At 46.4% G+C, this 24515-nt stretch overlaps 1 protein-coding gene across 14 annotated transcripts in view; it reads right to left on the bottom strand.

Annotated features, from left to right (window-relative positions):
- Nucleotides 1–24515, bottom strand: part of Ikzf1 (IKAROS family zinc finger 1) — a 94398-nt gene that overhangs the window by 51383 nt on the left and 18500 nt on the right. For all 14 annotated transcript variants that reach the window (XM_052734510.1, XM_052734511.1, XM_052734518.1 and 11 more), the window contains exon 3: nt 19454–19573. In XM_052734510.1, the coding sequence (XP_052590470.1) occupies nt 19454–19573 (120 nt within the window). The remainder of the gene's footprint in view (nt 1–19453; nt 19574–24515) is intronic.

The following is a 24515-nucleotide window of genomic DNA, read 5'->3' as shown; positions in this document are numbered from 1 at the left end:
TGTCTCATGTCCACTTGGAGGCTTCTGGTTTAAGTGACAGAAATACAGTGGAAGCTTAACTAGAAAGAATCTGAAGAGAGAGCAGGGGTTGGAAGGAACAGCCTTGCGGCCTGACCTTTAAAATACTAAGTTTAAAATGTGCCCTCTTCAGAAGACCACCAGATCCACACCGGGCCCCTGCCTCCATCCCTCTGCTCACTCCTTGGTCATTCACACTCATCTGCACCAGCAAAGACAAGGGGTCCAGGATGGGAAGGAAGGAAGAGCCAAACATCAGGACCAGCAAACCCCTGAACTACTACAGTTCATGCACTTACCCTGGTGAATCCCTGAGACACCCACCCTGGGGAGCAGGATCCCTGTTTTATGCACCGTAGTGGGGAAAAGACACTTTCTTATCCTAATCTTCAGGAGTTTAACAGAGGAAGAGACATAACTCAATGTGAGAACAGAGAAGACATTTCAGAGCCAGGGGCTCGAGAGGCAAAACAACCTCTCTTTAGCAGAGTGCAGGACCTGTGGGCTGACAAACATAAGCATGTTTTCTGCTCCTGGGGGTCTAACCATCTGAAATTTGAACAGAAGTGAAAACCTCAGCTCAATACCCTGGGTACATGGGAAGCAAGAGATACGCTCGCTGAAGGAAAGAATAAATGAATGAACAAGGTGTGGGAGTGTGGCTCAGTTGGATACCATGTGCTAAGCATGGACAGCTGCTGGGATCAATCATCATCATCATCATCATCATCATCAACGACACACATACATCTTTAAAGACTCTCGGGGCAGGAGGCATCAATCAGCTTCAAAGAAAATTCTTTACACACAGTGGCTCAAGCGCACTGGAAATAGAATGGTCGTAAGATTAAGTAGTTTAGGGGCATTGGTCTTGAATGCCACTCCCACCTCAATGACAGATGGTAAACACTGTCTGTGGTAGATTGGGGGCAGGAGAGCTTGTGCGTCAGACATGGCACATTGCTGCTGCTGTGATGAGGCGCTCCATGGCTGGCTGTGACGTTTCAGACACCAGGGGAAGAGCCAGCCCTGCCTCACTGAGCTGTGCAAAGATAGTTTAGAATGAATGGCAGCTATGTGCACAATTCTCGAATCTCAGGTAGGGCAAGAGTTTGATGTTGACTTCCAGGGTTGTGCTACTGGGACTGTAGATATGGAGCAAAGACAGAACATCCTGAGATTAAAACAGGAAATGGGTGAATTGAGTGCCTCTTCTGGGAAATGATGAAATGAAATGTGTTTCAACTTTAAGGTGTAACCATGAAAGGCTGAGTTTAATCGAGGTTCTCAAGCTGTACGCTATGACATCCTTTTAAACATAAAAGCCTTATTAGTACTACGGTTCAACCCACTCTTCCAGTATCATAAAAATGACAACAGTGAAGCCCACAAACCAGTCACCATATCACAAAGACTACCCAATAAGGGGTACAACTCGTGAACAACTACAAGGTGGTGACTGTTTCAGAGTTCTTCAACCTGAACTCACAAAGTTTATTATTAGTCAGTGTGTGCGATTTTATCCAGAGATGTTATCACACAAATTAATTGAACAACTGGGGGATCCGTAATTGTGTCAAACACACACACACATTTTGTTTCCTCAGCCCTTGGCTCCAGGCCAGCTCCTATAGCACCACCTGTGACTCACTGACACCCAGCACATGCAGGTGAAGTAGTTCCAGAGGCCAGCCCACCCAGCAAGGCCTTTCTGCAGACTGACAACAGAGCAGTTGTACAAATCATACCCAAGATCTACATTTATGAGTAACCCATGCAAATGAGAGGGATCGAAAGAATAGAAATGATGGGAAATCTAACAGCATAAACATTTTCACACTTCGGTGACACATTTCTAACCGTTCAGGGGTGAGGCAGAGCTCTCAGAGGCCAAGGTTAGCAGCTCTGGGCAGTGACCAGCAGCACTCAGTGCCTGTGGTGCAGCTGCAGGGCCCTTTGCAACAGATAACCCCTACAGAGCAGTGCAGAGAGGAGGGAGCTGCTTTTGCTTCAGTGCGCTAAGATTGCCAGGAGGGTGCGAATGAAACCTGGAAAACCTTCTACAAAAGTCAAAGGGCTGGGCCAGTGGTGAGGAGGAAGGTCTGTAGATCCGTGTGAGGTACCAGGGACCCTACATATGTGCCCATCAAAACTGATTTCTCGCTGGGCATGGTGGTGCACACCTTTAATCCCAGCACTCAGGAGGCAGAGGCAGGTGGATCTCTGTGAGTTCAAGCCCAGCCTGGTCTACAGAGCGAGTTCCAGGACAGCTAGAGCTGTTACACAGAGAAAACTTGTCTTGAAAAACTGAACAAACAAACAAACAACCCCCCCAACCTTGATTTCTCCCTTTACTTGTTGTGTGCATTGAAGTTAAAAAAAAAAATTCTGCCTCCTCAGAAAAACTCAGGTTATGGCTCATTCACTCCCCTCCCTGCCCCCACATTATATGGCTAGCAAGAATGTCCTGCATGAAATTAGACGATGAGATGGTAGGTACCTGGCCACAGAATGCCATTCAGCAATTATTTGTTCCTTGGATGGCAATGAAGGATATGAACACGTACACTTAAAGGAAAAGGTGGTCACAGCCTAAAGAGGCTTCACAGTACTGGGAGATTCAAAGATAAGAAAACTAAGCTAAGCAAGCATGGTGTCTGGCAATTTGACACAGTGAACACACTTCCAGCCTGTGCTGGGTCCTTGGACATGTACCTGGAATCTGTGTATGCCACAGAGGCAAGGTCTCCTGCAGTTAGCTGTACATTGTTCAGGGTGTCACCTCTTCGCTTCTGTGAGTAGTTCACGGTCATCTTATGGAAAGATTGGGCAACAACCCCTCACTGAAGCTGTTGTCTCTTATCTCAAGTTTATTTGACTCCACGTCTACCTACAGAAGCATTGCTGACTGCAACCATATCTGGTCCCGTGGTCTGGTTGGTTTGATCTCAAAAGAAAATGGTGGCCCAGCTCACTGTTCCAGTGAGGAGGGCCCCCACTTGCTGTGGGTGATACCCCTCATCTTAAAACCACTTCACCCTTGTTCGAGCCTTCAGGCTATAGTGGAGAAGCAGCATTTTAGAGAGGTGCGTCACCCCAAAGAATGTGCCACAAATAACTTTCTGAGCATGCCTACCCCACTGTTGCTCTCCTTTTGGAGGTGAGAATTTCACTAACAGCTTATTTATGGGGCATCTCTGACCAGCAAGCGTTCTCCTATTGGAGAGCGTTCCTTGTTAGGACTCATGTGGATCTGAAAAGATGGTATCTCTGGATGCCACAATTCACGACTTCTAACTTCTCTGACAAACTCAAACAATTTCTGTCAGCATTTAACAGTGTGAATGACAGATGGGAAACCAAGCAAGGAAGGGTATTCTCTTGGAAATGCTCCAGGCACACAGCAGGAGAATCTTGGGATTTGTGTTATCCTTTCTAATTCCAAAGCTAAATATTTACATCTTGATTATAGTAAAACATTCTGCCTTCCAAACCAGCTCCTGTTTCTTTGTGGAATGGCCAGCCTTCCTGACCTGAAGAATGAGCAGGGAACTCCACCAGCAGCAAGGCAAGACATTTAACACAAACCAGGAATGTTGTACCAACAGCCACAGACACATCTCCACACACCATTATTACCAAGCATTCTTCCTCCCTGGTCCCCCTTTCACTCAAACCTTCCAAGAAATCTTTATGCATTCATAAACTGCTCTTGAATGATCTGACACATTATGTGGCATGGCACCAAACCTTTCAACTGACTCTCAGAAACCCTGAATGTTAGGAGAAAAATCAATTTGCCAAAGTAAAAATGAAACTCAATACAAGACCTAATGGATAAAACTCCTTGTGAAATAAGCTTCACTAGGATAAGAATTGAAAAGAGTGGGCATCAGGATGTTTTCACTCCTTTAACTGAAGAGTATAGGGGTGTTTGGGGCCCCTTTAAAGAACCATATTTTGAATGGATTTAAAGAATGACTTTAACTTTAAGCTTGGTCCATCAGTTTCCTCCTGCAGGTGTTTGTCTAGGGGAACAGGGATCAACGCAAAACTCTGAGCAGCTCAGCAATCCTAATTTCATCATTTCCATATTTTATCCACAGAGCATCACATGATCAAAATAGAAAAAAACGATGTTTCCAGACAAACATATTATGGAATAGAGACAATGAACCTCTTAAAGGCAGGAATCTTGTCTTACTCAACAAGGCCCATGCATCCTGCACAGACTGAGCTGAGACACACTGGACCGAGTAGGATAATGAAAACGAGCAGATCTCATTGTTTGGCCAAATGTCAACGGTTCCGGGAGGCACAAGAGATACCTCTTCTGGGGAAAGTGCTTACGAGCTGATAGTCAACAGGGGACAAGGACGTGGCTGTAAAACTCTCACATACTCTTGTGTGTGTACTCATGCAACACACCAAGAGTGAGGGAGGCAGCCTTCCTACTCAGCCTTGTGTCCTCAGAATGGTAAGAACATGTGCTCAAGAAACCATGAGGTCACAGATCGTGGTTAGTGAACCCCCTGGCTAGCTGTGCCATGCCTTCTACAGGCACACTGATGTAAGAGAAGTGCATACAGGTCAACGTCTTCTAAAGAATGAGAACCATAAGCAAGGCCAGTGTACTGTAGTGTCCACTCTTTGTGTTTATTATATTCTATAGGAAGAATTAGATAGAAGGGTGTGTTCAGTGGGCCTCATGTATGCATGTCTCGTCTGCAATTGGAAGGGCTCCCACAGAGGAGAAAACAGTGATGTTGCAGACAGAAGCAAGGGACTCCAGATGGACAGACTTAGTTCAATGTTTGTCGTCTCACTGCCCCCCGCATCCCCACCCCATCCTACCAGCACCCATGGTGAGTAACCTGCCTGTTGACTGGTTTAAATGGACTGCTGAGTCCACATGGTGCCTGGGTGGCCTTTTATCCAGTGTGTTTTAAGGGAATTGGGACCTCTCGGCACAGCAGCAACATGATATTGCTCACAAGTTGTGCTTGTATTTGCCTTGCTCCGTGGGTACAGGGTGAGGGAGAAAGGCATTAAAGGCCAGCCATGTATATTCGGCGACATATATTCACTATCTGTTTCATCCATGTTCAGACAGAAGCTATTATAGTAATGAATCACTTGATACCACGGACATTCTTGAAGAAGAAATGTATCCTGAGGTGGTTTCATCCCCACGTGATCATCAAAGTGTGTTAAGTACAGACACAGACAGCTATGATTCCACTAGCAGATACCATCAGTGGGACTGTCACATACGTGGCCCAATGGTGACTCAAGTGTCATTTTCTAACATATGACAGCTTTTGCCAGGAGAATGGTCACACTGCCATCAGTGAATTCAATAAAAGTGGCTATGAAACTTCAGTGCACCTAGCCAACCATTTCCATAAATATATAAGTGAATTTTAAGTGTCCAAAATGAACAGAATAGTTTTTGGGACAGGCTATATTCTTCTACATTTTATTTCTCACTTTCCTTTTGTTTTTTCTTGTTTCTCTATCTCTGCACCTTTCCTCCTTTCCATCAAAGGGTAAACACTGTGATCTCTTCTTACTCGGTGACTTCTGCCTAACAGGGTGCCTGAGAAGGAGCACACGCTTAACCCTGGATCTGTCTCAATAGCGCCTCCAGCTGTCTCTTGAGCTCTGAAACGTTGAGTCCACTCAGAACACATTCCCCCTTCAGCTCCAAGTCTGAAGAGCAGCCAGCGGCAAGACACAGTGTACATTTAACTCTTTAAGGGACAGGTTCCTGTCCACCCATGACTCTGAAGACACTCATTCCAATGGTCGCAAGTAGGTGCAGTGGTAGTGTTCTGGAGACTACACAGTTTTGAGGAACATGGCAGTAATTATTCAGATTTCTTATTAGTTTTCACAACCAAGTAGGATTAAACAAATCCACTTCTACTTGAAAATTTGCTACAATAAGGCTGGTTCCATAAATCTGGAGTGGTTGACGTGCTCAGGAGCCCTGGTTTTTATACCTATGGATATGGCACAGTAAGCCTTCTGTGATACGCCAGCTAGATTATTTCACCACAATAGATCCTGAACCAGGGAATGCCTGACTAACTTACTTAACACGAAGCAAAAAACCAAGAGCCAGTGGCCTTGAGACACGTGGCTTTGGCTCTGCTAGCTACCACCAATGGGCACCAAAGATGCTTCCGGTTACTCGTGACAACGGGCCTGTATCTGATGGACCTGCCTGTGCCTCTGGAGCAGAGTGCTGAGGCTGGACCAACGCAACACAATCCATCTATCGGTTCTCAGATCCATTCAAGCAACCAAATTTTGATGACCACATATCTGTGATTAAATGAAGGAATGGAGGGAAGAAGAAGGAGAAAGGAAGGAAGGGATGAAGGGATGAGGGAGGGAGGAGGGAGGGAAATCAGAAGTAGAAAAAGGGAGGGTAGGAGAAAAAGGAGGGAAGCAGGGGAGAGTGAGGAGAAAGGAAGAAGGGTGAGCATTAGGGAGGGAAGGGGGAAGGGGGAAGAGGAGAAGGAAAAAGGGAAGGGGGGAGAGAAGAAGAGGGAGAGGGAGGAAGAGAAAGGAAGTGGACAGGGAGGAAGAGAGAGAGAAAAGGGAAAGGAGGGGGAGGAAGGGAGAGAAGGAGGGAGGGAGGGAGGGAGGGAAGGAGAATCATAAGACAATAACAATACAAAGCCACAATGACAGATCCTATCTCTGTGCTCTGGATCATGGTGTGCTCAGGAAACCCAGCTGCCACACGCACAGGGACACACCCTGTCTCCTGAACCGTAAGAAGAGCAGTAGGCAGTGGCAGGGCAGACATCTGCAAGGCTGGGGGTGTCTGTACTGGGCCCAGGCGTGGGGGTGCAGTCTGAGGGGTGGGAACGCCAGAGCCATCCACACCCGGGCCTTCAGAACAGCAGTGGGTGCTGAGGCAAACACACGGCTTACATTTTAAGGTTACGGGGAAGGAAGCTGGCCTCCGTTTCTCCCTTGAAAATCCTTTTCCAACACCTCTTCCCCCCTGTCGCTTCATCAGGTTGCAGTGGCATTCTTTAGGAAGTAGCAAGAGGATTCGGGGGCCACTATTTTTGCAGAACCAGTTTCACAGCAGTCACGGTGTGTCCCTGGGGCTCAGCGTGCTGGGAGCTGTCCACTGTGGTACCTTTCCAGAGTGTGCTTTGCCTATGAAGCAACTGCCAGGCTTGGGAGATACTTAAGTCAATAAATAGCTTCGCACCAAGACCACAGGAGAACACAGGAATCAAATGAAGGGAAGGAAGTCGGGCAGTGGTGACGCCAGCCTTTAATCCCCAGCACTCGGGAGGCAGAGGCAGGCAGATCTTTAAGAGTTCGAGGCCAGCCTGGTCTACAGAGTGAGTTCCAGGACAGCCAGGGCTACACAGAAAAACCCTGTCTCAAAAAACAAAACAACAAAACAAAACAAAACTCAAACGAAGGGGGTGGAAACACAAGCTAGAAGTGTCTCCCCTCCCCTCACCTGGGAGTCAGCTGGGCTCAGGGAAACAGATGTGCTTCCCAGGTTCCTGCTGCTCTACGCCTACGGCTCTCTGTGTGGAAGCAAATGTCTACAGGGCCTGCTGCTAAAATGCTGACGCCCAGAATGATTCACGAGTGCAAATGGGACAGGACTTAGATTGAGCAAAGGTGTGGAAGACACAGAACTAAAACTCAGCGTCAATCCCATAGTCTTTTTTTATACTACAGTTCTATGCTTTTCTCAGGAACTCTTAAGCTCTGCCTGCCTGGGCTGGGGCTACAGCTCAGTGCTAGAGCACAGTATAGGGGTGAGGGAAATCAACCCCCTCCAACAGGATGGCTTAGTTGGCTCCTGAGGATAAGGAAAGCAGTCAGTCCAAACTGAGATGTGATATAAGCATCAAATCCACACTGGGCTCAAACTGTCCAAGGGAAAAAGTTCTCATTTTTTTTTTTTTAAAAAAAAAACCTATTTAGAGTGATTATATATTTGTAATACTATTTGGATATATTGATGAAATAAAATATAGAAACATTAATTTACTTGTGCTTTTTCCCTCCTTTTTTGAAATTCCTTGCTCCAGGGAATTCACAAGCACCTTTGCAGATTACTGCATTTCCAGTAGATAGCGCTACACAAGGGCAGTGACTCATGCATAGATGTATTCCAGAGACACCGGCTACCATGCATCCACGAGACTCCTGACCCCAGACAAGGGCTGCTCACAGTTGTGGGGGGAGCCTGCCGGTGTGCGAGGGGATGACAGCAAGTTTGGGCATGTGTGTGATACAGAGGCACAGAGCAGGCTGAGAGCAGGGTTACTATTCAAGAGGCTTTCCACCAATAATAAAAGTAGTTACTGAAATGCGAAAAATACACCGATGAACACAAACCCTTAATAGGTGTTTTCATACCCATAAGCACAGAGGCGAATGTAAAAACCAGTGCGAGGACCACAGGGAAGTAACAGTCCTCTAAAACTGTAAGCAAATGCACATGGCTTTCCAGCGACCCACGGCCATCTTCTCAGGATTAAAGCCACTGCGCTCAAGTCTCAGCACTCTCCACCCAACACTAATGTCACTAAAGGCTGTTTCAACTGTCACACCAGGATCAAACAAGTGGTCACCACACCAGGCAACAGTTAGTAGTCAATATTAAACATTGTGGTGTAAATAGAAGCTGAGAGAAGGGCTCCGGGGGTCACTGCTGATTCTCATTTTTATCGCAACCAAGTTCAAGCGGAGTGTAGAGCCATTGTGAGAGCAGTCAACATTTTGCCAGGTTCTAAGAACAATAATAACAATGATCATATAGCTGCCTGCAGGGCTGTCATAAAAGTCCTTTTCTCATTTCAGCAGGGTTTCACTTCTAGGGTAAGAGTCCTTCATTTGGAAAAAGTGGATGTCCACAATTGCCTGGGCCCTGCTGGGCAGCAGGAGCCAGCCTGGAAGCCATCCATTGATCACCCGATCACAGTTCACACCCTGCTGGATGGGGAAGAGGCCGGATATCCAGGGCTTCACTGGAATCCTGGCCTGGTGACTTCCATGGAAATCGACAGCCTGCAGCCACATCCCCTGTAGGGGAAGTACTCCTGGCAGCCAGCCTTGCAAAGACACACCTCAGTCCTGTGACCAGGGATGCCTGCCTTGACCTGACTCCAGACAGGGGTGGCACCAACAGCTCTTCTTCTACCAGAGAAGCGAGTTCCAGCAGGGGTCAGGTGCTTCAGAGCCCCAAGAGTCCTGTGTCCCTCCACGGGAGGATGAGTTTTTGATCATTCTCCTCCACATTTGCATACTGCTAAGCCTTACTGAGAAAGCGGCTTCACAACCACCACAGGTGCAGGGGCCAGTGAGGGGAGTCACCTCTTGATCTGTGTACCAACTTCTGGGGTGCACATAACTGATGGATTCAACAGAAGCTCTGTGCTTAGTACGAGGCCGAGAGCAGTTGCTGCGGGAGGCCCCATCTGTGATACCAACAGCAGAGAGCCACTGGGAGTCAACTCTTGAGAGGCAAATTTACCCTTCACTGGATAGATAGCTATTGGAAAAAGAAAAAAAAAAAAAAAAAAGAAACCTCCCATACTTCATTGTAGCTGTCAAAATACAAAAATCATATCAAGCCAGCTCTCAAATCCCAAACTAAACTAAAACAAAACAAAACAAAACAAGCCCTAATTTGTAGCACTGGCCACATGTGTGTGGTGTAAAGACTTCTAACCACAGTAGACTACAAGCTAAGAGTCTGGCAGCACGAAGGAATCTATCCGAAATCGGCTGGTTCTGTCTGGCTCCAGGCTAACTGGAGTACACTTCCTGAATTCTTTCCAAGTTTCTCTTATCCTAAGACAATTCCCAAGACAAGGTTAAAATAACGAGCAGGTCTGTGATCCTTTGAGCGTGTCTGGTGGAGGCCGGAGCTGGGACTCAGCCACGCAGGCCTGGGAGGAGGAATGCTTCCCGCACTCTTCACCCCCCCACCCCCCCACCCCCCCCACCCCCCATCCCCCACCCCCCCATCCCCCCACCCCCCACCCCCCCACCCCTCAGCAGGCATCTGCACCCTGCTCAACTGCTTCTCCGCAAACTTGAAGGGTGATGGGTAGGGCTTGGTGTCTCTACTTGAACCTTTCTACTTTTGCATAAAAGGAAGGGAAGCTTTTTTTTTTTTTCTTCTGGGTTATATTTACACTTCCCAAATCAGAAAAATGTCCTAACCAGATAGGAGGACAGGTGGTAACTGGCAACCACAGCACAAAACCTGTTTTTTTTTTTTTCCATTTCTTTCTGAAACCCCATGCAGGAGGAAAGTTAACGGAATGTCAGTTGACTGCTCTACATAGAGAACCGCCAGTGCTTTCAACACACAGAGAAGAAAGCAGAAAATAACACTGAGACCAAAACCCGACACAGAAAGCAGCACTTGTCTTATCTTCTGCAGAGCCCTTTAATCTTGGACTCTTCTTCGTCTCCCTCAGGAAATTGGTGGAGCACAATGCGAATTTTGAATTTAAGTGGTCAGAGTAAGGGGAAGATAAGGTTAACATTGGGTTTTAGTTATAGGAACAAACCACTTTCCACAGTTAGCCTGTACCTTTGGAAACACATGCGGGGAAAATAAAACCAGGAAGAAGGGCTGCTATTCATCCTAGGATGGGACTCTGTCACCTCTTTTTTTTTTCAAATTTTCTACAGTATACTTCTGATTTCTATGTTGGGTTCTGGAACATGACTAACCACAATGAAAAGCCTTAGCCAGCTGAAGATGGCCTGTGTGAACTTGCAAGCTCTCGTGTGGGGAAGACACCGAGGGAGGGACGTGTGGATGGTATTTAAGTCAGTTTCTCACCTGGAAGCTCTATGGAGATATGCGGTTGTCACAGTGGCCTGGGTGGGGTAGCACCATTGGCGATGTGGCAGGGACAGCCTCCCACAAAGGCTCTGCCCCTCTGCCCCAAACAGTAGTTATGCCATTGTGAATGAATAACGAAGATGGTGAGCATCAGATCTTCTCAACTGCAAACCCTCCTGCCTGCCCTCTCCTCTCCTTTCTCCACCCTCAGTAGGGCAACACCATCATTCCATCCACACTGCTGGGACACTGCCCTACTCTAGGGAAGAACAGGTGCTAGGGTACCCTCAGGGGGGAAATCGAGGCCAACTCCACCTGGAAGGATGAGGTGTGAGGCTAGAAAGAAAACAAAGGGTCCAGGAAACTCTTTTGGGTCAGGCTTTCTGAAGAGAGATCCAAAGGGAGTGCGCAGGGCATCATGGGAAGCACCCTGCTTGCCTCCCAGGACTCTGAGCTCAGTCTTTTCTTTTTCTCCAGTCCTTTCTGCTTCCTAAAGTGAATTCAAATATTCTCACCCTGAAATGCCAGCCTGGATATCCTCCCTTTCAGCCAGCAACTTTCTCAGCTCCCTTTTCCTCCTCCTCTGATCTTTCCATCCTTCCCTGTGCCTCCCCCCACCCACCCCCCGCCCCCAATCCTGCTGCTCATCTGCCTGATTTCCTTGGCAGTCTGTCTGGTTTCTGCCTGCACCTTGTTGAGCTACTTTTGGGAAATGCACCAGGGGCCCAGACTCTCCTTGAAGGGCACTTCCTGCGCACACTTCATCATTTCTCACCTTTGCTACATCTTCTCTGTGGCTTCCATGCCATATTTCTTCTGAGAAACTTCGCCTGAACCACTGGACGTGTTCTCTGTTTCTCTCTCTCTCTCTTTTTTCTTTTCTATACAATTAAAGGCTCCTGTTCCTACAAGGTTTCCAATGTGTGCCCGAGGTTTCCCTCCATTGTCCTACCCAGGAGACTTTACCCAAAGATGGCACTTGTGCCTCTTCCGTCCCCACTTTCCAGCTAATTCCTTGGCTCAGAACCATCATTGGATTTTATCTTAATCAACTTTGGATTCCCCACTTGACTCAGCAGAGTCACCGTTGTCCCAGTCACCTCAGTCGGTCACTAGACACAAGGACCTGTACCAAGTCAGTAGATAAACACCATCTCTACCTGCTTTCTTCTTCTTCTTCTTCTTCTTCTTCTTCTTCTTCTTCTTCTTCTTCTTCTTCTTCTTCTTCTTCTTCTTCTTCTTCTTCTTCTTCCCCCACACTGCCTCCTGGCACTGCCTTCCCCACACCCTTCCAGGAGACCAGAAGACTTCCAAAGACTATCATGAGAACAAACTCCAACACGCAGATCAGCTGGGGCTCTCACCTGGGCCAACACGTTGGGAGGGGCCCCTTGCTAGCACCACTGCTCACCCCAGACCACTCAGACCAAGCTGTGGAGGTCCTCCAGTGCCTCTACTCTGTCCCTTCTAAGCATCTTTTCCTCTTTCCTCAACTCCTCCTCCAGTCAAAACAGGGCCGGCTCCCTCTCACATCCCTGCTCAAGCCAGCTGCTCCATGCGTCTGAACCTCAGTCCAGTTAGGAAAAAGTCTTCCTTGAAGATATTCTCTAAGAGTTTATCACGGCATCACTGTAGTACAGGCGTCCCTCTCCAGCCTTTCTTTAAGCTGTCAAGGTTACCAAGGCAATGGCCGAACCCGTCTTGCACGCTAAAGGGCTCTAGGGATAGTTTGGGGATCTGAAGGGTTTCCCTCATCCCCGAACGGCCAGACAACCCACACAAAGCTGGGAGGTGACCCAAACAACAGCCACACAAATACTAAACTGAATGAAGCCAAGGTTGGGGCAGGGCTATGCTGTGCACCTAAGTGGCTCTGTTTTGGATCAGATAGTAAAGACATTTCGGGGCACTGTGGCCACCAGTCTACAAATACAAGGAAGTGAAGGGTATAGAGTGGCTTTTTTTATACAGGAAGAGACTAGCCCAAAGTATGAGGTCATGCTCTGCCCTGACCCTCCATCAGCACAGTTGTCTACACTTTCTCTCTACCAGGGCCTGACAGAGCTTGCTTAGGCTTCTTGTGCCCCGGAATTCAGACAGGAAATTAGTGAAGTTCTTTCAGGGACCTTGAGTTGCCCTCTGTTGGGACCCAGGGTATGATTTCATGTCAGGCTTAGTGTCAAGGCTTCTGCCCAAGTCACTTACTCATAGGGGCTTAGGCACAAGGTCTCCCAATTGAGACGATATGTGATTTTTGTCATTATCACAACATGAAGACATTAACGACACCTTGAGTGTTGGCTGGGGTGAACTCCATGCCAGGGTGTAACTTGCAGGCATTGCCTAGGGAAGGTGAACTCATCCGCTAGGTGCACAGACGGTAGTCACTTCAGAGCTGAAGAGCTAGGACACACCAGACCCAGGGGCTCCACATGCTTGAAAGCAGCCAGCTGAGGGCCAGCATCTCCAGGAAAATAGCATTGGGTAAGATCCACACGTTTGGGCCAGTGAGATGGCTCAGTAGGTAAAGGTGCTTGCGGCCAAGCCTGACTTCAATCCCTGGGATCCACTTGGTGGAAGGAGAGAACTGACTCCTGCAAGCTGTCTGCTGGCCTTCACACATGCTTCATTCCACATGCATATTGCAGCTCCACACACCCCAAAATAAGTGCAATAAATATTAAAAAAAGCAACATTCATACACTTACCTCACAACACACAGCACACATACACATCACCATCCATGCCACAAACATCCATGCCACACCTACACTACAAACACTGTGGACAACATACATACTATACAAATTATACAAGCCACACACATAAATACCACATGCATACATCCCACACACAAGCCGCCTGCACACCACACACAAGTAATATATACCACACATATACATGCCACACACAAGCCATACACATACCCTACACATAAATACTACACACAAGACACAAACATACATATCACACATAAACTACACAAATCACACATGCCACACACATCCATACCACATATATACTTACCATACACATGCCACAAACATATACACCACATAAATAGCAGACCACTACTCACACATTGCTACACATCATACAAATACACATGAGACTACACACATCTCAGATACACACTATATACACACCACACATACTGTGTATATATACAATATCATATACGTACCACACACACCACCCATATGCCACACACATATACACAGATATACATATATACCACACATAACATATACACATGCACCATATAATGTGTGTATACATAGCATATACAAACACATATATACATACAGCACACACACACACACATATATATATATATACATATGCCTCACATACCTCACACATACATACCACACACACCATAAATATTTATGTGTCACCCACAAACACACATGCATAAAATATCACATGTCCATGTTCACATATACCGTACCTATGTACAAATATATGCACATATATATTCAAAACATATATATGCAAATACCACACACAGGAACACATAAATAAGCACACACATATCTACCACATATAAACAAACACATATCCATTCATCATACATACAATAATATACTCTCCACCTAACAGAAGCAAGCATGCATGAACAGGTGTTGACAAACACATATCAGTTTGCATTTCCTCCAAGGGACATTCTTGAATTCCTGCTGCTTGGTCTGCCTGTGTGCACCCAAGCCCAACTCAAGATGGCAGGTGTTGCGCAGAGTCACTTCGAAGTTCAGGCATGACCCACTGTCAGGAAGATCACTGGGATTCCCACTGGCTGATAGATTAAGGGAGATGCAGAAGGCAAAAGGCTTGGTGGACAGACTGCAATCCTCAGTCCTCTGCTGGAGGCAAGGCTGCAGCCACCCACCACCCCCAGGCCAAGCATGGAAAGAGAAAGAGGGTGGGAAAGTAGTTTTTATAATACTACTTAGTATCTCGTTTTTGAGAAGTTCATGAAAAAGGGATACTTCCCAGCTGGTCGGGATATGCCTATGGGGGTGGGCCTGCCAGTGGCTCTGACAAGCATTCCATGGTAGATGGCAAGTTACATTATGAACAGAATTTCACAAATCTGCCCCATTGAAACCACAGCCCAGATCATTCAGCTCCGAAGAGGAGCAAGAACGGGAGAAAGAGACAGCAAAGTGCTCAAAAAGCTAACCTACATCCTCCAGTCCTCCCCAGAGAAGAGAAACCAAGGCCGGCAGCAGCTCCCTGGGCTGGAGACGCTGCCTGCTAACACCTTCAGGCCCTGCACTTGCTGCAGCTGCTCAGATACTGCAAGATAATGCTTCTTCCAAGCTGAAGTGGGGCTATCGCTTCAGAAGAGATGCATTTCACCGATAAAAACAACTTCCTCTAGCTGCTGATTAGATAACGGGGCTCACATCCGTACTTGAAGCCAGCTGCCCACTCTCCAGCCAGGCCTGCTGTCTCACTTCCAGGCCTGAAAAACTCCCTCCAGCCCCTCTTCCCTCTCCTGGGCCTAAGAGAATCCTCAGAACGGCCACCCACCCGAGGACCACCCTCGCCTGCCTGAAGCTGACCACGGAGACAGGAGAAAGGCAAGGACCGTAGTGACTGACAGGGGGAATAAGCCTGGTGCCGCAGTATGTTTGAAATGCCACAGTGACACCCAGAGTTTGTATGCCAACCAAAGCCCAGACTAAACGCCACCCCCCTCACAGGAGAGGACCCTGGCACCAGGACTATCAGTTACAAAATATGTGACAATATATTTTAAATGCCTTCATGTTCCACACAGTACCACCTACGCTGCCTACACGCAATGAAAACTTGAAATTGTGTATAGTTTGAAATTGCCTATAGTTTCCACTTCAGCCCTGACGTCATGGCTGAATCAATGTTATGAATTGAGAAGAAACAAACAAACAAACAAACACAAAAACAAACCAAACCAGCCAAACAAAATAAAAACCAAGATCAAGACTTCGATACACTCCATTATTTCTCTCAGGCTTCCTAGAGGAACGGAAGAATGCAGATTTTTATTTTGTACCTTTTCCCCCCTTCCATCCAAGCTAAGGAGAGCCCGAATTGGGTGCAGGCACTCAGTGAGAAGCTGTGCAGGGTCAGCCTCTCTCGGAGCTGGCAGGTGAGTTATCAGGCTAAGGTGCACTCGAAGGGCGATGCACAGCCTAGAATGGACCCTCTCAGAGTTTGCACCCATTCCCTTCTGTCTGGGTTCCCTTGTCCCAATGTCAAGGGCCAAAGCATCCCCTGAAACCTCGACTCAGGTTGATCTGGAAACACCCCGTTTCCAGCTCAGCCTTGGGCGCACCTATGCTTCTGCTGGCGGTTTCCCTGGACTCTAGGCTAAGCTCCACAGGGGCCCGGCCTTCTCATGGTGTGTGTCTGTGCTTTTAACCTGGAATCCCCCTCCCCTCTGCTCGGGCTTCCCTGTGGTTGCAGTAAACACGGAGTGGCACTCTGGATTCTCCCTGTTTGGCCACAGTCCTCAGCTTGCCAGGTAGGAAGGGTGGCACCGCTCTGGTCCCTTCTAGGTCACAAGGGGGTAAGAGCAAACCCAAACCAGGAGAAAAGTCACCAGAAAGAAGGAAGAAGTATTACCGAGCAAAGGAAAGGAGTACAGAGCAGCTCCTTTTCTTTTACAAGTCGCCCCTCTCTCTCTAGACATCAGCTTGGACACTGTCCACCAGGAAGACCTCTACGAGGCCCAACAGTTCTGTGTCAATTCACTGGCTCTACCCCACCCCCCACCCCCGCAAACAACTGAGACTCGGTAAACTCAGGGTTGCCCGGAGAGGTCAATGAGAGCTTCCTCAGCTTCAAATGGTTTCAGACACAACCACTTCAGAGAGCTGAGAGTTCTCTCATTTTTAAAGAGACCACTTCAGAAAGAACAAGCCACAGTGTCATTAAGTAGACCATTCTGATGACTAAATTGCTGCTTGCCAGAAAGTTCTCCTTTGGGTCTGACTTAAATTCTTCAAGCTGCACTTCAAACCCTTTGTTTCTTCTTATTCAGACTTTGAAGAAAATGGAGGCCCAATACTGGTGCTTGTCTTGCTCTGCATCTGGCTATCATTGTCCCAATATGTATACACAGATCTAGGGTGTTCTTACAGTATTATTAGAAAAAGCAGCAGTGTGTGAAATCCTAACGTTCAAGTCCTGGGAATGACCATTAACTAGTTGGGGGTTGGTTTCTAGCATCTCCTACTGCTGCTTTTCTTACTTGGTCTATTCTTGTCTCATCTGGAATAGCTCACAGCTGTCAACAGCAGGCCTGTCTCTCTCGCACTGAGTGACCCAACTTCCTCCACCCTCACCGCTGGTCAGCTCTGACAGTGCCTCCTCGGACTGTCCACTCTGATGCTCACACCTGGATCTGAGGTCAGTCTTCCCTTTGGTACTGTCTTATTTGAACACATTTCTCCGTTTTCTGGTTGTTTTCAATTTATATGGATTCATTGCCCCGCAACCTCCCCAGACAAGGTTTCTCTGTGGACCCTGGCTGCCCTGGAACTCACTTTGTTGACCAGCTTGGCCTCGAACTCAGAGATTCACCTGCTTCTGCCTCTCAAGAGCTGGGATTAAAAGGTGTGCACCTCCACGGCTTGACTTATGGATTTGTCATTAATTAATAAATTCGTTGTCTCTTCCTGATGCCCTGTTGCCTGCCCTCTCTTACTACCGAAGCGACCCGGGGCCCCTTTCTCCAGGACTGTAAATCTTGGGATGCACAACACGCACTTTCCCCACCTTCTCCTTTTTGTCTGCCATTAATGTCTTCCGCCATGAGAAGCTCTGCTCTGAGGGTCACAACCAGGGACCAGGAGTCTTGGGTGTGTCCTTCTGAGACTTGTCCTCCTGCATGACCACATCCCTCTTACTGACTCCCTGTCTCCATGGTGACTCTTGCTTCCTCCTGCCGCCCTTTGCTCCTGCCCCAGACTATTGTGGCTCCTGGTCCCCTGTCCTTTTTGACTCTTTAGTTCTCATGAGCCATCCCATGACACAGTGTGGTGAGGTATGGCTTCAACTTTATTTCCTTTAATCTGTGAATTTCCTCTCCATGTTATCTCCACACTATTCTATTTAATGTTATATTCAACAAGTTATGAAACTCACAGCCTGCAGCTTACAGGTGGAACTGGGGGTTTTCCTTCAAGGGTCACACAGGACAAGGTGGACACCATGGGCTGTGGCTGGGGGCATTTCTAGGGTGTATCCTCTCGTCCCTTTCCCACATCCTATCTGTCCTCTGGGCTTTTTCTCTCTGCTTTCTTGATAAGTAACTCTTTGGTCTCTAGCTGCCCACAAGAACTCTTGCTCCCTTTGTTTGTGGGGCCCATTTCAAAGAGCGCCCTCTGTCTTCAGGGCCAAGTCAATTGATATTGCCAAACCAGGCAAAAAGATTTACCAGGGCCTTTTATTTTCCCAAGTTTGAAATTCCTATTTTATTATTATTATTTTTTTTTTTTTGGTTTTTCGAGACAGGGTTTCTCTGTGTAGCTTTGCGCCTTTCCTGGAACTCACTTGGTAGCCCAGGCTGGCCTCGAACTCACAGAGATCCGCCTGGCTCTGCCTCCCGAGTGCTGGGATTAAAGGTGTGCGCCACCACCGCCCGGCTTTGAAATTCCTATTTTTTAAACTTCACCCTGAAAGGAAATTGTACTGAACATTGCACACAGTGATAGTCAGGGGGAGGAAGCCCTGGAAACGACAAGTCTAAGGGAATTCCCACACTGAGAGCACCTGGTACTGAGCACTGTACTCAGAATGCAAGGGGTTTAGCCTGTGATGGCGCCAGCCAGCAGTGACAGCCAAGGTTGATCCCCACTCACACTCCATGGCCAAAGGGACAAGATGCCAACAGCATTTTAATGGCACCCGTGACCTACTCATCTATAACAAGTGGAGAACACATGTCTTCCCTGCTCTCCAGGAACAAGCCTTGTTTTCAGTTCCCTAAAGCATGCCTACAGCATGATGATTCTGCAGAGGTTCCACAGCAGCTGTGGAATTTCAGGGCAAGCCCACCTCTTTCTCCATGAGAACCAAGTCAGCAGCCTGACTCTCTAGTAGGGGCTCTCCCTGTGTAGCATGGTCCAAGGACAATTTCTTCTGTTTCCCAGAACAAGCCTCTTGCTTTGTGATGAGAACCACAGGCAAGTGTTGTAAGCATCTGTTTATGCCTGGGTTACCTTGGAAAACAAACCCCTATCACCTAGGGTGCTTCTGGGACTAAATAAAGGAGATCTATATGCTCCAACACTGGCTGAGTCTCTTGATTTAAATTGACCTTTAAATTTATGTAAATGTGTTTCAAAAGGTACCCATGCTAGTAGTTCAGCACATAGTAACACCAAGACCATTTGCAGAGGCAGGAAACCACCTTAAAAACACATTAATTAAAACAGATTGCCCAAGTCAGGAAACCCTGAAGTACGTCAGTGACTGACCTCAGAGGACAAGAGGGAGTGATCACACCTACCTTACCCTACACAGCAGCCATTTCCTAACTGCGTGTATCCCCCAGCCTGAGGGACACCACGTTGACCCACTTACCCATGCCTCGCTCACTCTTGGAGTTCTGCTGTGCCCCAGAGGTGGTGGAGAGGTCTTCAGGGACAGGCATGGGTTCATCCCCTTCATCTGGAGTGTCACTGACTGGGGGGCTCTCCTTCCCTGCAGACACAAATCAGAGCTTGAGTTTCCAGCAGGCATTGTCAGCTGCCAGGAGAACCTCAGCGCCTGGGCTTCACCTGGATGGCAGGAGAGGGCAGCATGAAGGGGGGCGTCTGCTCTGCATTACTGCTTCCCTGTTAGGACCAACATGGACTTCTCTTTCTAGGAATGAATATCACTACCAAGCAATAAACACACACCAGGGAACAAAGATTTACGAAAGGAAAACAACACCTGTAGCCTTAGCTATCCCTGGTGCTAAATTACTACCTAAGGATTGACACAACAGAGACAATATATGGCGATGTTCGTTTTCAAAGGAAACCAGCTTTTAGGTAGTCTCAATACATTTTAGTGTTACAGACCTATTCCGGCAATTTTATTTATAATGGGCACATGAGGGATTCCATTATTTTGCTGATTTTAACTCTCTCGATTATTTTTTTTTGATTTTTATACTTTTTAACAATATCAAGCTGAACATCCTACCAGTCAATTTTTGAGCATATCCTTAAAGACACCATTATATACTCTTTGGAAGTGTTACGACGGCACCTGTATATCTGAGGCTTTTCACATGCTTTGACAAACTCACAGTCCACACAAAGACAAAAGTTTGTTACACTTCATGAAGTAGGGCCTGCCTTCCTCCCTTCCTTCTTCCCTTCCCTTCCTTCCTTCCTTCCTTCCTTCCTTCCTTCCTTCCTTCCTTCCTTCCTTCCTTCCTTCCTTCCTTCCTTTTTTGTTATTATTTGACAATCCCATTCATGTATGTATATACAGCATTTTGGTCATTTTTCAGCCTGTTATCCTCTGATCCCCCTCTTCATCCCACCGAATCCCCCCACCCCCACCCCACAGTCTTTGGCTGGATTAAAATGAAGTTTGACTAGCTCTTTTAGGTATGGGGAAGCTGAGATCAACACTGCGAAGCTGTCATTGGTAGAAGATTCTCTTTTCTCACTGAGGCTGGAATTCCAAAGGCTTCACCTTTCTGGGGCTGGTTTAAAGGGGTTAATAGACACAAACCACATTAGAGACACAGCTGGTGAAACCCTAAGCCTATGCTAAGTGACCCACAGTCTTGCTTAAGAACCTGAAGGTAGGCTACCAGAGCACCAATACCCCAGATGTGTGCCTGCTGAGCTGGCAACTTGGCCCAACAGGCAAAATGACCTCCCCACAGACACTAACCCAGACTTTTGGGAGCACATGCAAACAACACGTCAACCAGTAAAATCTCCTTGAGGCCGTGACCAGACATGGTGTGAAGATTGGATCAACTCACAAGAATTGCACCAACATTTTAGGAGATGGGCAAGATCAGTAAAACAGTCTCAGTACATGAGACAAGCATTCCTGGAATCTTTAAAATAGAATCTGTACAGGCACCAAGGGCATGCTTTGGGGCTACGTTACAATCTCTAAGAAAGAGACATGACAATGTAATATACCAGGTTAGCTGTGATTAGAGCAATTGGCATATTTTCAGGAAGAGCATTATTGGGTATATTTGGATGGCTGATACAAGATGAATAGTTAAAGATGGGGTAAGATTGCAATAATTTCCCAAAGAAAAGCAGAAGACCCGAGAGACTGATTGAAAATGTTCATGCTATGCTAGAGTCTGGGTGCATTAGTCAGCACTGTCTCCATCACCCTAAATAGAAGACCTTTAAAGTAACAGTGGCTGGATGTGTGGCACTGCTTCTCATCTCTGCAATAAGTGAGGAAAAACTCCAACCAGGAGGATGCAGAAAGCATATGGACAAAATTTGACAACTCTTACTTCCATACAGGCTCATGGCCCAGAATAAAGGTTTTCAAAGTCTGAGGACTTTAGGGAGGTATTCAAAGATAGGAACCACACAAGATTCTCATTAAACAGATCTTTCTAATGTACAGACATTGCTGTGGAGAGAAGGGGGAGGCTGGGTGAACAAAGGCCTATACCATTTGCCTTCTGAAAGGCCAATGAAGAACCTCCAAAGAGGAAAGGGAAGAGGGAAATGATGTAATTACATTACAATCTCAAAAAATAAAAGAAACAATCATAAAAAGAACCTCCATCAGATTGATAGTGGGGCCCCTGGCAGCAAAGCCACAGCTTAAGAAGCTGATGCACGCGTCGGTACACACAGAAACATGGAGCGTTGGGTCCCTGTGATTAACCAGCTGTTATTAATACTGAGTGGGAGAAGGACAAAGAGAATTGCTTTGACTTATTTTGTTATGATAATCTTTCCTATGATAACTTTGGTGTCATCCATGATGCTTCTGGGCCCATGGAGATGCCACACCAGAGCTGGGGGGAGGGCGTGTGTGATAAAGATCAGGTATTAGCCAATAAAAGCATGCCACACTTTCAGCCCAATTCATGCTGAATTGTATGCAAAAAAAACTCTGAAAAACAACAATAAAAACATCCCTCTTCATTACCCATTTTTAAAAGTGTGGCTGATCCATCTTTGAATGAACAGTATCAACTACATCTTAAGGTTGATGTTCATAGTAACTGCTGTGCTTCTTAAGAATCACAACTGGCTCAAATTATTACACTAAAAGGCCAGCTCCACAGTATTCCCTATCTCATATCTCAGTACTTTTCCTTCCCTATATGGAGGACAAGGAGTAATGAAAACAGTAGGGATCATGATTCTAAAGTACTGTGGGTCAAACTGATCAATAGGAACTCTCAGAGCAGAAGAAACCACACAGGGAGATGAAGAATTACAGATCAGTCCCCATGTTTTTGGGGCATGGCGTACACAACCAGACCAGAAGGAACAAGACCAGATGTACTCACATGGCAGCCAAGAGCTGGCATTAATTCAACCCTGCCTTACCTCGGCTCACTGATGGTTTTTAAGAGCTCCTCTGATTTGCCTAAAAGCCCCCCAGTGTGAGTTATGTTGCAGAGACATTCATCACTCTGGGGGCTCTGTGCCCAAGGGCCTTTGCATTCTTTTACTGATGGAAGGTCTTCCTGAGGAAAATCTACCATTTCATGAAAACCTTCCTGACAGGCAAAATCATTGTGTATGTTACCTTTTGCCCCACTAATCATTTGAATCATTTCTTTAAAAAAGGAAGTGCTAGGTAAAGCCAATACGGCCCCATTATGAATACAATGATGGAGCTGGGTTACAGGTCTGAATTAAGCAACTGAAGGGCTGATGGAAAGGAAAGATGGCCATCACTTTAGAACTCTCTCCTCAGGTATAGTGGGAGGCTAAAATTCATGATTTTGGTATAGTGTAGAGGGTTGTGGTGAAAATAAAATTAATAATGAGTATGAATGCTAACCTGTTAAGTTCATGGTGTCATTGAGTAACTCGTGGTACACTACAGAAGCATAGGCTATGGCTTGTCCCTTTACCCTGCAGCATAAGCAATGGGATGGAGAAAGTAAGACAGCAAATATTTAATAAGTCACATGGCACGACTCTAAAGAGGCAAACACAATTTCACTTACTTAGAAAACAAAACTTCTGGCTAAATTATAAATACATCAGTTTGTACCTAATTTGCCTGTTGCCTATGTGTCAAGCATGTCTTTGAGAAGCTTCTGTGGTCAAATTAAAGAAACTGTGCCCTTAATCCGAAACTAAAAGTAAATGATTTCTTAAGTAGATTATAATTTACCCAGCTACCCAGCAAAGCTCTGGGAATCTCTCCCAAAGGCATGTGCCTTTAATATATTAAGGGACCCAAGTATGTATACTAATATAAATACACAATACCTGGGGTAAAGAGATGTTCCCACTACAGAACCACCACTCTATAGAAGAGTACAATGTTTGGAGCCTAGGGCTGAAGTAGGCTCATACTATCTGGCTCTTATGGGACTTCTTGTCAATTTCTTATCAGCTGAGTTTCAGCTTCCTACAATTTGGAGGTAACTACATCCTCCTTCAGTGGGTTTTTATAAGGTGAAATTGAGACAATGTTTAGGATAGTATTAACTAATTCAAAGTGCTCAGTCAAGGTGATTTACTGTGATTAACTGGGGAGGATACTTCCATTGTTATTTAATATATATGAGGCTCCTTTTCCTACACAGACTATGCATGTCTACAGGGTGTACTCCTTGTGTGCACATTCCAACAAACACATTACAAACAGCATTAAGAAAATATCAAATACATAGTTCAGGTGATGGGGAGCCAGAGGAGCCTCAGAGAGTCACTGGCCAGAGTCCCTGCTGTTATAGGAGACACACCTTGATTTACGAAGCAAGAACATTGGCTTGGGTCCCACAGCTGCAGTCAGAAATAAGTGTGGAGATGGCCTTTCAACTCCTTCAAGCTTCTTCCCATGAATCGTCTCTTTCTTTAGAAGGCAAACAAAAACCTAATCCATATGCATGAGTAATTTCAAAAGACTGATGAAGAAGAGACAGGAAAAATAGCTTCACTCAAAAAGTTAGTGAGGAGGGCCCCGAAAGGAAAAGACAGCTTTCTTTAGATCCACACGAGTTCAACTCAGTCTGAAGACTCCAGGCAGGAGAGCTTTGATGCCCCAATTTGTAAACACGCTGAAGACATCGAGGGGTTCTTGGTGATTATTTTGTAACTTTATTGCATGGTCCCTGAGTGAGAACTCTGTAGATGACAGTGTAATGGCGCTGGACACACCTGCAAGTGACAGCCTGTTCCTATCAGCGAGCTTTTCCCAGTTAGTGGACTCAAGTCAGTGAGCATGATCTGTAATGCCTGTCAACCTCTAGGATTGTCCCCAGCCCATAGGTGGCATCAGCTGGAGCAGATTCTATGTTTAGGATAAATGCCAGGGAAGAAGAATCCAAAGGGCTTGAAAAGAGGGGCTTTGCAGGGACTCCCTAACGCATTGCACACGTTTGGGGATTCCTATGAAACTGCTCATCTTTGAACATCTTATGAAAAAGAGAATGACTCGGTAATACATCCTTCAATTTCTTATG

Source organism: Peromyscus californicus, unplaced genomic scaffold (assembly GCF_007827085.1).
Source record: "Peromyscus californicus insignis strain IS unplaced genomic scaffold, ASM782708v3 Scaffold_13__1_contigs__length_99412109, whole genome shotgun sequence".
Lineage (NCBI taxonomy): Eukaryota > Metazoa > Chordata > Mammalia > Rodentia > Cricetidae > Peromyscus > Peromyscus californicus.
This window is presented reverse-complemented; position numbering and strand designations above follow the sequence as displayed.